The 14843-nt window shown below is 39.7% G+C and overlaps 3 protein-coding genes across 3 annotated transcripts; all 3 read right to left on the bottom strand.

The window, feature by feature from the left end:
* Positions 1–575: 575 nt before the first annotated feature.
* On the bottom strand, positions 576–3625 carry med28 (mediator complex subunit 28). The gene is made up of 4 exons (XM_029435725.1): positions 3420–3625; positions 1677–1743; positions 1458–1570; positions 576–1131 (listed from the first exon to the last, which is right to left on the bottom strand). The coding sequence occupies exons 1-4, from the start codon at positions 3594–3596 to the stop codon at positions 928–930; spliced, it is 561 nt and encodes a 186-aa protein (XP_029291585.1). The 5' UTR covers positions 3597–3625; the 3' UTR covers positions 576–927.
* A 952-nt stretch (positions 3626–4577) lies between these two features.
* Positions 4578–10159, bottom strand: lap3 (leucine aminopeptidase 3). Its single transcript, XM_029435034.1, has 13 exons — positions 9985–10159; positions 9245–9360; positions 8751–8805; positions 8562–8667; positions 8311–8470; positions 8035–8199; positions 7230–7388; positions 6882–7006; positions 6570–6658; positions 6377–6479; positions 5824–5903; positions 5633–5745; positions 4578–5117 (listed from the first exon to the last, which is right to left on the bottom strand). Exons 1-13 carry the CDS (start codon positions 10072–10074, stop codon positions 4931–4933), a joined length of 1548 nt encoding a protein of 515 aa, XP_029290894.1. The 5' UTR covers positions 10075–10159; the 3' UTR covers positions 4578–4930.
* Positions 10160–10484: 325 nt separating this feature from the next.
* Positions 10485–14213, bottom strand: clrn2 (clarin 2). Its single transcript, XM_029437586.1, has 3 exons — positions 13143–14213; positions 11682–11861; positions 10485–11217 (listed from the first exon to the last, which is right to left on the bottom strand). Exons 1-3 carry the CDS (start codon positions 13393–13395, stop codon positions 10949–10951), a joined length of 702 nt encoding a protein of 233 aa, XP_029293446.1. The 5' UTR covers positions 13396–14213; the 3' UTR covers positions 10485–10948.
* Between the last annotated feature and the right edge of the window lie 630 nt (positions 14214–14843).

Here is a 14843-nt window from a genome sequence, read left to right as displayed (position 1 = left end):
GGGATCTTGACTTTCAGTTCTGAGTATTGGTAATGCTTCCTCCAAGAATCCTGGACCCCACAATTCCCATAACATCTTTGTTAGATCCCCTCTGCTTGGTAAAATACCCATGTCTTCTAAACCACAGGCTCCCAGTTTGTAACATTATCAAGGTTTATATTGTCACTCTTCCAGAGCCAATGAAAGACATTATACAAGCTGTGTATGTAGAGTACTTCTCTTCATGACGAGTAAACTCCAGTTCAAGTTTAAAATTGGTGGAATAAGGGCTGCATTTATTATTGAATAATCTGCAGAATATCTTCTAGAATAATGAAAATTATTAAATATTTCAAAACATTTGGTTAAATACGATTTTAAACAGTGAAAGCAGCAAATATCCTTATTTGATAGGCTGAGAAAGAGCATCATTTTACATTTGATTTCATGAAAGATTCTTAAGTGATTACCAAAACAGTTGGCGATTATTTTTCTGTCGATTGACTAATCATTGCAGCTCCAGTTTTAAATTCTGTTTTCCAAACACAAAAAATATGCACTGACTGTACAACACAAAAACATAATTAAGACTTTAGTCCAGAGTCAAAATACTCAGAAATTTTAATTTTACAGTAAAAAATTCGGCAACAGAAATATTTACATAAATCAAAATACTGAAAAGAAGTTGAAATAAAACTATGTTGTGATTTTCCCCCACAGCTGAGCTGTGACAACAAAATGTTCCACAGTTTTCTCACAGGTTGACACCTGACGGCAGGCATCACCCGACAAACGTGGTGTGTGTGTGTGTGTCTCTTCTTTATAGTGTTCGGGTGCGGTCACTTTACACTTTTGTCCTGCAGATAGGTCAGAGTTCAACATCACATTCTGGGTGTGGGACAATTTGATTTAACAGAAGACTAATGTGACCGCACCTATGTTAGTTTGTTAGTTTGGTTTTAAAGGGGCAGGCGGCAGACTCGCAGAGGCCTGCTCCAGAAAGGCCAGCGGTCCAGGAGGAGGAAGGTCGGAGGGTTTGCGGTGCTGAACGCTCACATCCTCGAGCACTTGTTGCCAGTGGTGCAGTTTGGACAAGTGTTTCTGAACCAGCAATTCTTTCCTCTGTAGCTCATTACGTAACTCTGACACATCCTGAAGTGAGAAAAAAAATGTACGTGAGAAGAGAGAAGGCGCATTAACAAATAGAGAGAAATAAATAATGTGTTAACACTGACAGCAGAACACAAATTCAGGTCTATGAAATAAAAGGCAATGCTGTTGAAGCCTGGAGACGACCCAAATAACGCTTTGGGAGTTTGGGAATTTTAATTTGCCTACACAGATAATTTAGGGCTTAAAACCAAAGAAAAAGTACACCGATGATGGAAAATGGAGAGAAAAATAAGTAGATGGGTGAAGAAAAGCACTTCAAAATGGTCAAGATAAATGAGAATGCAAGTATCAGTATAATCATTTACCTCTTTCACCACCTGCTCAGGTTTCTGCACAGACAACTGAAGCCTTTTCTGTAAGAAGAAGCACTCTGTCTGTCGAGCCACGTCCAGGAACTTTTGAATGCACTGGTCAACACCTGCAATCAACACACAAATAGAAGTCGATATACAAATTACAATATGAGATTAACTGAAACTACCACAAACTCATTATTATATTTTTTTAATCAAGGCTTCACTCACCAGTTCGAATCTCCTCCTGGTCAGTTCCATTAACGTAGTCTTGGCTTACCAGAGATGCAAAACATGCCTGAAGAATGAACGCAGAGAGAACATCATGAGTACATTTGCCTTTTTCTAAATTAGTGGTTTGAAATCCTGCTCCTTGTGGTTTGAGTACATGTGGTTTTATTTCCCTTTAGTCCTTATTTGATGAATAAGAATGACAACCAGCAGGTCCTGAAGAAGAAGATGTGTCAAAGTTGTGTTGCCATGAAAATCTGTTTCCACCTGAATGATACCAGCTTTCTCTTTAAGTAAGTTGGGAAGAGAAACATACTCTGAGGGGCAGGACCTCATATGCCACACAGTCTGGACTATCAGGGTTAAATAGTTAGTGGGATAGTAGAGTTGGAATTTCCAACCCTGGTCTAAATAATAAATTAAACCAAGCATTTAATTTAATTTACTACATGGATAAATTATGTTTACCTCCCAACATTACACTCGTATGCGAGTGAACATGTCAAACCATAGGTATTAATAAGCTGCTGTAACATTCTTCACTCTTCTGGGAAGGGTTTCCACAAGATTGTGGATGCAGGGATTTGCTCCCATTCAGACACAAGAGCATTAGTGAGGTCGGCCACTGACATTAGGTAATATGTCCCGGCTCACAGTTGGGAGATAAAGTTAATCCTAGAGGCGTTGGACAGAGTTGAAGACAAGGCTCTGTGCAGACCAGTCAAGTACTTCTACACCATGTACATATACAGATTTCATTTTGAGCACTGGCCTTACAGAGGTGGAGATCCCAGCGGACACATTTTTTAAATTCTAATTCTAATGTAAATTGAAATCTGGACACTAGAATACTTGATCGACAGACTGATAACCGTCTTACACACAGAGTTGGAAATGTGCTTCTTTGTCCACCTGCCACTGTGGCTGATGGATTTAAAAATCTACCAACCCTCAATTGATTACTATTGTTTTTTTGGCTGGCGAGTGAAGCAAATCTAGCAGCTACTTTACCAGCATTTGACTAGTGCTAATTTCCAACCCTGCTTTTTTGACTTAAGACATTTTGAAATGGCACAGTAGGAAATGCGTAAAATAATAATAAAATAAATGATGGCTGAATTCTATTTAGCTGCTTTGGTTTCATGAAGCTGGTATTGTTGCTGCTGGCTCATAGTTACGACTTATTTGGGCACTTGAATAGAACCAAACCACCGCTAATGTTTTATTAGTAACATCTGTGTTTTTCTTCCTATAAATGTTGAAATATCTGCTGCAGAAAAGGCCTATTGTTGTATTACCTAATGATATGTATTCTATTAACATATGTGTACAGGACTCTGAATACTGAAGCACACACAACTAGAGTGCCTCGTTTAAGCATGGAAAACAGCCTGAGAATAAAATTAAACCAAAGTATACATGCGGCCTTATGGTGTATGGTTCATAAAGAGGGGGGGGGGGGGGGTTGTGTTGGAAAAGGAGGCTGGAGTAGAGCTGGAGCTGTCATACAGTCTATGGTTAAAACTTTAACTTAGCATTACCTCATATAGTTTAGCTAATTTTTGAGTTATCTTAAAATTATTTACTCTATAAAGACGGGGTAATAATAACATATTTCCAAAGGCATCTCGTGTGGGACTGCAACAACAGCGAATTAAACATAACGTTAAATCTAAAGTAGCCAAATGAGCTAACAACAGTTAGCACATGCAGCTAACGGATGCTAGCAAATTAGCCTCCTACCTCGAAGGAAGCCTCCAGTTCATCCACCAACGTGTTGTTTCCAGGGGCTCTGGTAGTAGTACCGGGGAAGCCCGGCTGTCCCGGTCCAACTGGAACCCCGACGGGATGAGCACCGGGCGGCTGCTGACCAGAAAACATCCCACTCATGGACGATGCCATCTTCTGTGTGCCGCACATGCGCAGTCAGAAGATGGTTCTGCACATGCGCACACAGAGGGGTGTTTCTGTGTAGGCTCTCTGGCCAAAAGTATGTGGACAACCCTGTTCTCATATTTTTGTTGGTCTGGGCTTGTTTTTCTCGATTTGGCTGGTTTAGGTTAAGAGTAATCTTGTTGCTACAGCACACAATATAATAGGACCCTAGAGACGATTAAGGGAATAAGAAAAACATTTTTCACAAATGTTTATTTTTTCTAAATCTTACGTTTTGTGTTTTTCGGGTATTATTGGGTATTTTCACCTCTCACTTTTAGGCTTCTGTGAATCTCACAGTCTGCCTGAGGATCTGAGGGGCTCCACCTCTGTGGTCATTTTCTAAAAGCCATAAGATATTTTTTAGCTTTTACTTAAGGTGCCTTGTCATTTGTTGCCTTACTTTTTAAGTCTGAATTGGTTTCCATACTTATTTGTAATTAATTGTATTACTCTTAATGTATTGGTGTGTGTTGTAAAAATATGATTTCATTATAATTAACCTAAGAAAGTCCTTCACCCCCTGCATGCTTTATGTTGGGAGGCTTTGCTCTGGGTGACTAGAGGTTAAGATAAGATGAGCACCTTGTAGATGTTCCTGACTCCCATGGCAAAGACACAATATTGTTTTCCTCCTCCATGGTAAAGTAATTACACATGACCTTGTGTGACATGGATTAAATGGCATCAGGATGATTAAATGTAATGCTACATTAAGCTTTTGGTATATCTCTGTCCATGTACACGCGCTGTGCTAAAAGCTTTTTCGATCTAATTTGTGTTGTAATAAATTGATATATGAAAGTACAACTGAGGCTCATCAAATAAAGATTGACCTGAAGTAAAAGTTTTCCAGCATCAGGGTGGAAGAAATTGACCTCTTGGGGTAACTACCAGCTGCAGTGTCCACATATAAAGTAGTGTGCGTCCATGTTGTGTCGACAACAGAGCCATAGAGATACCCACATAGTCAATTATAGAGTTTATTTTATACAACATATACATTTCATGAGCTATGTAGTTACTACAGAGCTTCAGCTGAAATCACAACAGTGTGGGGAAACACTGAACCTCTATTACATTTTGACCTCTTACATTGATGCATTAACTTTATGTAAACATCAAAGCCGTCAGATTGGTTTTCAAAATACAGCTATGAATCCGTGCCAGCATTTTCAGATTTCTTCAAAAAGGAATTATATTGTTCCTTTGAGCACAGACTTCTAAAATTGGCCATTGTTGAGAGATCCGTGTTCAATCTGACCAGAGAAGACGCTCACAAAGAGTCTCGTGTCCGATCTGATATTTGTGTCAATCCCTCAGCCATTGTGCACCAGTCCGGCAGCAAACTCCACCAGCGTACGCGTTGGTCTTCCAGACATGCCTTTTCTCAGGTGGGGAACTTCATCTTTGTTACTCATCACACCTGCGATGTCCAGATGGGCCCAATGAGGAGCTGTGACAAACTCTCTCAGGAATGCAGCTGCTGTGCAGGCCCCGCCAGAACTAGAGAGAATCAACACACACGCACGTCAGATTCAGGTAAACAAAGCCATGAGGATACTCCTGGGCCTTAATGTTCTTAACTAACATAGTGTTACCAGGCAAAACAAAATCTTGTTTATTCTCATTCCACTAATGTGGTTCTTGATCGTTAATCCTGGATGAGGTTATCTTTAGTAACACTGCACTCTTATTTCGAAATGAAGACATAATGACAGATAAAACCATGATCAGCATTTATATGATTGGCTGAGAGCTGATCGTGTGATTGCAGCTCGACATAAGTCTCATTATATGTGCATTCCCGTGTTGTAACAGGTGTCATTTTGTTCTACAGTGTGCTCCACAATGTTTAGTGTTCAACTGAGAAATTCACATTTTAAAGTCAAATTTAAGGCTCGTGTCAAACCGTCAACACTTTAATCTGAATAACTCGGTTATCTACATGTGAAGAACACTCCCCTGTACTCCTCTGAAGTCTGACGCAGAAGCCTCACGCAGTAAAGGGAGATACGTACCGGCTGTATTTGCCGATGTTGTTGAGGTCAGCCAGCTGGCTGTCAGTCACCTGTCTGGTGTAGTGCTGGAACAGAGGCATCCGCCATACTCTGTCACCGGTCACAACACTAGCCTAAACACACACACACAGTCAACACAGGAGCTGATGGACTGAGATGTTGCGAGTGTGTTTATTGTGCATACACAGTACCTTGTGCAGCTGCTCCCAGAGCCAGTCAGAGTTTGTAAACACTCCTGTCGCTGCTGAGCCAAGAGCTACATCCATCGCACCTTTGAGACAGAAGAAGCCAAAGGTCAATATATTTGCACATCCTATTATCAACCTGAGGTGGCCTGAAGTTCAGTTCAGTTGGTCCATAACAACTTGCCACAAACTAAAAGCTGTAAACATGAACGCACACACAAGCAACTCAGTCAATGGACAGTTTTGGTGACTGTCAGAGCTCCGTGCTCCGTGGGACGGGACTTTTAACGCGTTATTTTTTCTGAGATTAATTAATCGAAATTAACGTATTAATTCGACAGCCCTAATAATTATATAAAGCGCTTATACAGATCACTTCCTTGACAGACAGCTTTTCAGGCGATCTCAGTCCAATTGTGTGATCCACAACAAATCAATTCACAGCAACCAGTTTGTTGGAATAGCACCAAAATAAAACCAGTCATATGTAAATTTGATGTAAACATAACACATCGGTCGTTTTGTCACTGTGTAAACAAATCCTATAAAGAGCTCCCACCTGTTAGCGTAGCAACATTGACGATGGCTCTGGGGTTGAAGATGTGTCCGTAACACAGAGCGTCAGCGAGAACCAGTCGGCCCTCTGCATCCGTGTTATCGACCTGTACAGAACAATAGAAACATGTTCGTCCGTATACTCCCATGTAAGCGCACAAACGCATCACACTCACGTAACACTTTGGTCCACCCACCTGGATTGTTTTTCCATTTTTGGCCGTGACAACATCACCTGGTTTAGTAGCTTTTCCACTGGGCATGTTCTCACACAGGGGAGCCAGACCTGATGTATTGTAACGAGCGGAAGCAGACGGGTTGTTTTCACTTTAACAATAGATTAACAGGTTGTAGTGTACGCACAGCCAAGAACAATGTCTGATGAAGATCTCTGATAGATTGAATTATTGCACAATGAACATTTTTATATTTAATGCAAAATAAGGGAGTAAAAACATAAAAAAAAAAAAAAGTCAACCAAGAAGGATCCATATCGTCAAAACGCTCACCGATAATGTTGACCGGCAGCTTCAGAGCTGCGGCTGTGACGATAGACGCACACACGGTGGCAGCTCCCCCCATATCAGCTCTCATTTCATCCATAGAAGGAGACGGCTTCAGAGAAATACCACCACTACAGGCAAACAGAGAGGGGACAAAACAACGTTACTGTGAGCATTGTATCGTTTTTATGTGATGACGTAGTTCAAGATTTGTTATATTCATTAAAAAGTACAATTATACATTCAAATGCAATGAAACACATCCGTCCTGGCTCTCTCAGCCTTTCAGAATAAATAAAAGACAACAAAAATAATTGTTAAAAGTGAGCAGGAGTGTGTATTATTATGGTTTACCTGTCAAAGGTGATGCCTTTGCCCACTAACAGCAGCGGGGCCTGCTTACTGTCAGGAGAGCCGTTGTAATGTATCTCCAGGAAGACAGGGGGCTCCTCTGAGCCTCTGGACACACTGAGAAACGCTCCCATCTGTTGCTCCTCTAGCCAAGCCTGAGATCTATAGAAAACACACGAGTTATTAGACATTAGATAACCTTCATCTGCTCTTCAGGTTACACAAAGGATCAATAACCAGACTTATAATTAAAGTGATATAATATTCCGATTTAGCGGTTAAAAATAGTTTTAGGTGTTTTCAGGTTTATGGCCTCTAGTATGTAAAAACAATGCCCATCACAGTCTCTTTAAGCCCAAAGTAACGTCTTAAAACTGCTTGTTGTATCCGACCAAACATTCACAACCTAAAGAACTTTAAACTTGAAAAGGGACTTCAAATAATGAATCCATTAACAAAATAGAATTTTCTTTACAATACTTTAAAGTGGATGCAAACATTCTTTCAGAGTATACATTGAAGCTAACATTTTAAAACCTACCAAAATTATCCTATAACCCAATATTTATCTTCCCACCAAGTAAAACGTTTCCCAAAATCTAATTTAGTTCAATATTTGGCAACACTATAAGAAGCAGTTGGATTAATCTACGAGTCCCAACATGCCTTGTAAACGTGTTGATTTAAGAATACACATCTAAAACGCCCTTCAATATTACAACAAATCAAAACACTGCATTCCACATGTCTTTGTTGTTGTTTTCTGTCATAATTGGGACACGACAGTAACGATGAATGATGCACAAACCTCTTATTTATTGTGACTCGTTCAGAATGCGCCGCTAGTTTCTCTTCAATGGTGTTGGCAAAAGCAGTGGGAGTGATGTGATTGGCTGGAGCTTCCATGAGCAGCCGCGCCAGGTTTTGTCCTTCTGCATACAGGACTCCTTTCTTCCAACCGACTGAGTCAGCACTGAGAACAAACACACACACACACACACACACACACAAACTCAAGAATCTAATTTCTACCTATGAAATCAGTCTGTCCCAGCTTTGTGCTACAACCCATTTGTTAGTCTACCTTCCATGAAGCTGTGTGGTTACTTTGGTCTTCTTCTTGGATTTGAGTTGGTCATATTGGAACAAACCCAGAACAGCGCCTTCTGCTGCTGACTGGGCATCCCCGCAGCCGTCCACCTCCACGTGCGTCACCTCCAGGTCCTGAAGCAGCCGGCAGCCGGCTGAACGCACACAGACAGATACACGGATATCAGTCAGGCAGTAAAACCTCCATGTAGCCAGTTCTGAGATGAGCAGAGTCATGTTTCTTACCCGACACTGCCTGTCGGATGTTCTCCTTGCTGGTGTCCCAGTTCTCTGACCCACACACACCTGCACTGGTCTTACCGAGCCCGACTACTGCCACACACGGGAAGTCCTGAAGAAGACACAAGGAAGATTTAAATACTCCTGTGTGGTCAAAAGAAAGGGTTTTCTTAATCTAACGTCAGACTTTGTTACCTTGTGGATTCCATAAAATATTCTGCTTTTGCCTTGTTTGAGAGTCGGGCCAGAGCTGAGGGAACAAAACAAAACCAGTTTTTAACAAACTATGCAACAAATGAGTCACGGTGTTTGTGTGAAATGCATTAGGAACACAACAGTACTGTATATTTGTTCACAGTTTATGCCAATAGGGACCCTGAAACAGCTTTTAATGTTTCTATTGAACCACTTCACACTTGTTTACAATACTTATTTAGAATTTTTCTACCATTTGCACTACATGTTTGTACCTGTTTCTGTATCTTGTTGTTTGCACCTTATGCGTCTTATCTTAATGTTGCATCATTCATTATTTTGTGTTTGCGACGTGCAACAGATTATAACTTTCATGAAGGAAGGCTTTATTGCCGGAGCGTTAGACTGGATTAGTTTTTGCCAGGAGTATCTAATATTACACAGAGTGTATATTGTCATCATAACATAGCAGCTCACAGATATCACAGACTCACATTTTCAGCAGTTCAGAAAGTTTCCCAGACCGAGTTTGGTCAAACCCTGCAGCTGCTTCTGTCAGATGAAGGCCACCCTCCTCTCCCTCCTTCTCAAACACTCCCAGCACCAGACCCTGCAGACACATGAACACAGTCACATCTATCTCGCTGTCAATCAACATATCAATAGCTCGTGTTCTTGTGAGCAAAATCATGCCTCCTCGTAACCCCTCTGTGTGTTATTAGTACTACAAACATCAAAGTTTGGGTGGATCTCATTCTGCTTAATGGTGAAAGCTGTCTATGTTATTTATTAGTTATATGTTATTGCACTTTTATTTCCTTCATTGCATTTGGGGCAACTTACTACTTATTACTGCAATGCAGCTGTATTTCTGGTCTAGCCAATTGTATTTCGTTTCATCAACTTTTTAAATACATAATTGTATTTTATTTTATCTTAATTGGTTTCATCTTGGTTCTCATTGCTTATTTTTTTTACATGTCATAATACTTTCCTTGGCAAATAATGTAAAGCACTTTGAATTGCCTCAGAGTTTGAAATGTGTCATATAAATAAAGATGTTTGATTTGCCTTCAGTTTCAAACAGTCCTGGAAATTCCCCAAGTCAAATCTATCCATGTGTCAAACCAAGACTTGGGCTGACAAACAGAAGTAACTTGTACATAAACAGTCCAGTCCAGTGTGAGTGACTGATGAAACTATCCGTCAGCTAATGTTTCTAACAGCTACTTACCTTTCTCTCGTGCAGGTGAGTCTGTGAAGCAGAAAATAACCTGCAATGTTTTGCAGTCTGCACAGTTCTCCTCAGAAGAAGCATTGTCATCTGTTGTACATATAAAAACCCCAAAACAGACTATTAATGCAGCAATTTAGAGGTCGCATACATGTGGAAAAGGCAATCTCGACCTGACAGCGTCGCGGATTTTATACGTCACCAACAAGCGACAAAGACGGACCTTTGTCGCCACCTGGTGGCAGCAACGAGGAACTGCAGGAGGCTTTGAATCAGCAGCAGGTGACAATTTGTGGCATCAATTATCACTCAATGTATGTGTTTTTCAGGGAAGATATTATTATATTTATCATATTACTGTAGAGAGCAAATATAAGACAAAGCCATTAGAGACAGACATTTGAGGATAATAACAAAAATAAAACACGCAATCAAAAAGAAGGAAAACGTACTCCAAGTAATTATTTAATTGATGTTTTATATAAATATTTGTTTCTCAGAATTGTGTTAGTATCCAGGACCTTATAAACAATCCAACACGTGTAATAACGGTCCTTTAATGATGGCCAGCAGTTCTTATTTTCACCTTCATAACAGCTGACTTTTTCGGATGTGAGGAGCTGTTTATGACCAAGTTAAAGTGAATTAAAATCAATGGATAATTCCAAGTCTCTTTCTGTTTATGGAAGATAATATACATTTATCACATAAGCCCCCCTTCTTCATGCATAGTTGTACATGTTCTATCAGGGATCAAGAATAGTTACAGTAAAAATGAAATCCTTCATGAAGGGGGTTGAAGTGCCTGAAAAACAGATCAGTTAATTACATTCTATACATATAATGAAAATAATAATGATGTATTTACATTTTGTAGCTATAGACAATATATATAGTTTCACTTGCTGTCAGTCATTGTGGTTTGCTCCAGTCAAGCATCAGTAAATACTCCTTGTTTGGTCCTTCAGTAGAGCAAGTCCAAAGAAGAGATTGTGGGTTCTTCCGGTTTCTTGATCTCCGGTTTGGGGAGTTTGATCCGGCTCATGGCAACCACTCCACAGACGGCAAAGTGAGTCGCGATGCTGCCCACACCCAGCCAGAAGGACCAGTCTAGGCTGTCATCCAGGACAACCAGCACAAAGAGGTTCTCCCGATGATTGGCCAGCCGCTCGGTCAGACTGTGGTGCCTCACAGCTGCCAGGAAACACAGCATGCCCAGGGCACCGAAGAGAGCTGCAAGAAATTACCTTTATTTAACCTTTTTCAAGAGTGACCTGGCCAACATTAAACACAACTATACCAACCTGACAAATACAACTGTCACACACTACAAATAAATGGACACATAATGCAGTTAATATGCAATACAAAATATACGTTATAAAACGATTTCAATGAACAATGTAGGAGCAATTACTTTGACCAGGTGAAAAGTCTGGGAAGGAACATGGAGAGGTGAAGCAATGCTCAGAAGCCGGACAAAGGTAAATAAAGAAAAAACATTCAAGTACAAAACAGTGTTGAGAGAGAAAACTGAGGATTTAGAAGAAATTGGTGAAGAGACAGAAAGGAGTGATGACTGGGCAGAATCAGAAATGGAATAAATGAGGGTGGAAATGCGAAGCAAGCAAGAAAATATCAAATACTTTCAGGGAGATTTTGAGGGAAAGAGTAAAGACAAGGTTAGTCTCACATACCAGCAATGAAGTTCCACAGGTAGAGTCCTTTGGGCCCTTTGATGCTCTGGTAGGGAACTTTCCGTGCGTTGTAAATGCAGAAAGACAGACTGACCAGCGCGAAGCCCACAGCCACTAGCAGGAAGAGGATCACCATCATGTGAAGGCCGCCATTCAACGTCTGAACAAGCTTTGGGAAAACTAGACAGAGAAGAAACACAGATAAAATCACACATTATCAGCTGCGTGAGCTGGTTTGTCAAGATGAAAGAGAGTGAAAATGTGTAGACATAATGTGTGGATGTCTGTCTATTACACAGGTATTGAACTAGGAAGATGGAGTCGTACGCCACTTGAACGGCACCTGAATTTGAACATAATATGTATGTTGCATACCTAGATGCAAGGTTATTTTATACATGTTTGTATTGTGATGTTTAAGTCAGTGAATTAACTAACTAACTAGCACATCTATATGTAGCAGTAGTAATGTGTCTTTAAATATACAGTATATAAGAGAGCTGTGACAATCTTCATACTTAAGTTCAACCCACGCTCTTTAGTGTTTATATGGACTTTATATGAGGCAAAAATGACCAAAAAGTATTTAAAAGCAGGCTATAGAAAATATAATGAATAATTATTATAAACAGAAAATATCTAATGAACTCATCACTAATTTCTACTCTAAGCAACAGGCGTGTATTTGTGCAGGATAACGACTAAATTACAGTTTACGTGAAGTAGCTTTAAGGTTCGAAATAAATATTTTATTCCACTGTCTGATAGTATCCTATAAATATATATACAGTATATATTATATAAGCTATATGCTTAGCTTTAAATAAACACTCAACCCAACATTGCGTTCAAGTTCATCAAATAAAGATATTTTACATGTCTTGTGCATCAATTTGTAGAATATTTTTGTACAAATTCAACCAGATATATTTTTTATTTCTGGAAGCTTTGATGGCGTGTGAGCTATTCATTGCAGGGTGTTTTCTTTATTAGGACCTAGAGGTGATAATACCATGTTGAGCTATCTGCATATCAATATAAGTTGTTATATGTGCCACTTTGACTGATAAATACACTTATGTGGACCTCAGGAAGAGTATTATTGCTGTTGATGCAGCAGGTAATGGGCATTTAAATAAACAATACACTTTAAATAAAAACAACAATAATTATTTTTTCCATATTACAATAATTAATGTCATTATTTTATAATGGTTTCTTTATTTAAGCATATAATATTAAACACTTTGACAAAAAATATTTCAGGACTGCAATAAAATAAAATTAGACAATTACAACAATACAAGTTCAAATGGAAATAAAATACTCAAAAGAAATATAAAAATAGAAGGAAATACATATATTTTTATACATGTTGTTGTTGTTGTTAAAACGCTTTAGTAGTCTTTATAATCTTATAATGTCTTATAATGCATAATAAGCCTACAGGCTCGATCTTACTGTATATTTTGGAGCGCCTGTTGCCGAGCCCGCACTTCTTGGTCTTCCCTCCCTGGAACAAGCCGTAGTAAATGTCCCCGATGAACTGCTCCAGCTCCGGGTGGGACGCGTTCACTATCTCCGCCCCGGTTTTACACAGGATCCGCCCGGAGACCCAGCGCTCCGTGGACAGGGCCACGACCAGGAGCACCACCGAGCCGACACAGAGCACCGAGGCCACCGAGAAGGTTATCCGTTTCCACAGCGAAGGCATCTTACGAGCCCATGATGCCCCGAGGAAGGTAACACGACGCCGGGCAGCGACCGCGAGGAACACTCGGCGATCACCATGAGTTTATTCTATAGTTTGTAAAATGTCGCATGTATTGAGGTGTGAGTCACAGTGGAGGAGAAACTGAATCTATGGCGGTCAAAGAGATCCGTTACCGGGAGAAACTCTATCCCTGCTCCCTCCCTCCCTCCCACACTCACGCTTTTTATTCAGGGGATGAGTTAACATTTGCAGCTTGGCCTTTCCAGCTGGACATGTATCACGATTGGTGACCATAAAATCATGCAAGCATAGTTAATGGTGTCAGAGTGACAGAGATGATCCATTGTAACACAGAGACCCTAAAGGTCAGAGAGGGATCAATGAGTTTAGACTGATTTACTGTCCTACATCTCTCATCTTGTTTGCTCATTCATTAAAGTCTATCTCATATTAGTAGTTTAAAGTAACAAAGTACATTTACTCAAGCACTGTACTTGTAAACTTATGAGCAGTGGTGGACTCAGGCTGTCTGGGGGGCAGGGGCAGAAGAAATGGGCACCATTCTTCTAGCATGCGGGCTGATTATATGTTACATTATCATCGTTATTTATCGTGTATATTTTGGTAGGCTACTTTTATTGTTATGTTATATTGTATATTTAGGTGGCTACTTTATCTTGTTATTGATGTTATATCGTATGTTTTGGTACTTTATATCGATATTGTTGTATTTTGGTACTATATTGTCATTTTATAATGTATATTTTAGAACTTTATGGTCCTATTTTCATGTTATAATTTATATTTTGTTACTTTAATATTGTTATTATATAATGTATATTTTGGTTCTTTTATATTGTTCTTTTATAATGTATGTTTAATCACTTTTATAATGTTTTTTTTTATTGCAAGTTTGTCGTTGGAGACAATGACAATAAAGCTTGAGTTTTGAATCTTGAATCCTATGGAAATTTGTTTCACCTCCAACTGCTACCAAGGCTCGACCACCAAAATCCCCCGGTTCACTGTGTGTGGTTTGCTGTAATTTCATAAATTGTAATTTGCATTCACAACTATAAAATATATGATTCTGATCTTTAGAAAGAAAAAAAATCCTGTGTCAAAATGTAACTTTAAGGTCATACTGTTCTTATATGGAAAATACTACTAAATAGTTTGTATTCCATAAATGTACACTTTATAATGTTCCAGCAAAGAAATATAGTACACAATGATCAGAGCGAGTAACAATGTGGTTAATTGGGGTCCTGCCTCTCATTTTTGCCCCAGGTTGTCCAAGCAGGTTAATCCAGCTGTGCGCTCTGGGTCCCTGGGGCAAAAATGAGCAGTGGGCCCATGTTGAATCCTGTCCTTCCACCATCTGCACATTGTGTACTGTATGTACCTCGGTGCATACAAAGTGTCATCAGGTTCAGTTTGTGGGAATA

The sequence above is a fragment of the Cottoperca gobio genome, chromosome 1, assembly GCF_900634415.1.
Source record: "Cottoperca gobio chromosome 1, fCotGob3.1, whole genome shotgun sequence".
Classification (NCBI taxonomy): Eukaryota; Metazoa; Chordata; class Actinopteri; order Perciformes; family Bovichtidae; genus Cottoperca; species Cottoperca gobio.
This window is presented reverse-complemented; position numbering and strand designations above follow the sequence as displayed.

What these genes read in the sequence shown, in the direction of transcription:
- med28 (XM_029435725.1), bottom strand. Translation starts at nt 3,596, where the DNA reads ATGTGCGGCACACAGAAGATGGCATCGTCCATGAGTGGGATGTTTTCT. An exon ending in CCAGGAGGAGATTCGAACTG is followed by an intron (nt 1,571 to 1,676) that starts GTGAGTGAAGCC and finishes TGTTGATTGCAG; the next exon opens with GTGTTGACCAGTGCATTCAA. An exon ending in CTGAGCAGGTGGTGAAAGAG is followed by an intron (nt 1,132 to 1,457) that starts GTAAATGATTAT and finishes TTCTCACTTCAG; the next exon opens with GATGTGTCAGAGTTACGTAA.
- lap3 (XM_029435034.1), bottom strand. Translation starts at nt 10,074, where the DNA reads ATGACAATGCTTCTTCTGAGGAGAACTGTGCAGACTGCAAAACATTGC. An exon ending in CATCCGACAGGCAGTGTCGG is followed by an intron (nt 8,471 to 8,561) that starts GTAAGAAACATG and finishes GTGTGCGTTCAG; the next exon opens with CCGGCTGCCGGCTGCTTCAG. An exon ending in AAAGGCATCACCTTTGACAG is followed by an intron (nt 7,007 to 7,229) that starts GTAAACCATAAT and finishes GTTTGCCTGTAG; the next exon opens with TGGTGGTATTTCTCTGAAGC.
- clrn2 (XM_029437586.1), bottom strand. Translation starts at nt 13,395, where the DNA reads ATGCCTTCGCTGTGGAAACGGATAACCTTCTCGGTGGCCTCGGTGCTC. An exon ending in CAGGCGCTCCAAAATATACA is followed by an intron (nt 11,862 to 13,142) that starts GTAAGATCGAGC and finishes TTCTCTGTCTAG; the next exon opens with TTTTCCCAAAGCTTGTTCAG. An exon ending in CCTGTGGAACTTCATTGCTG is followed by an intron (nt 11,218 to 11,681) that starts GTATGTGAGACT and finishes AATTTCTTGCAG; the next exon opens with CTCTCTTCGGTGCCCTGGGC.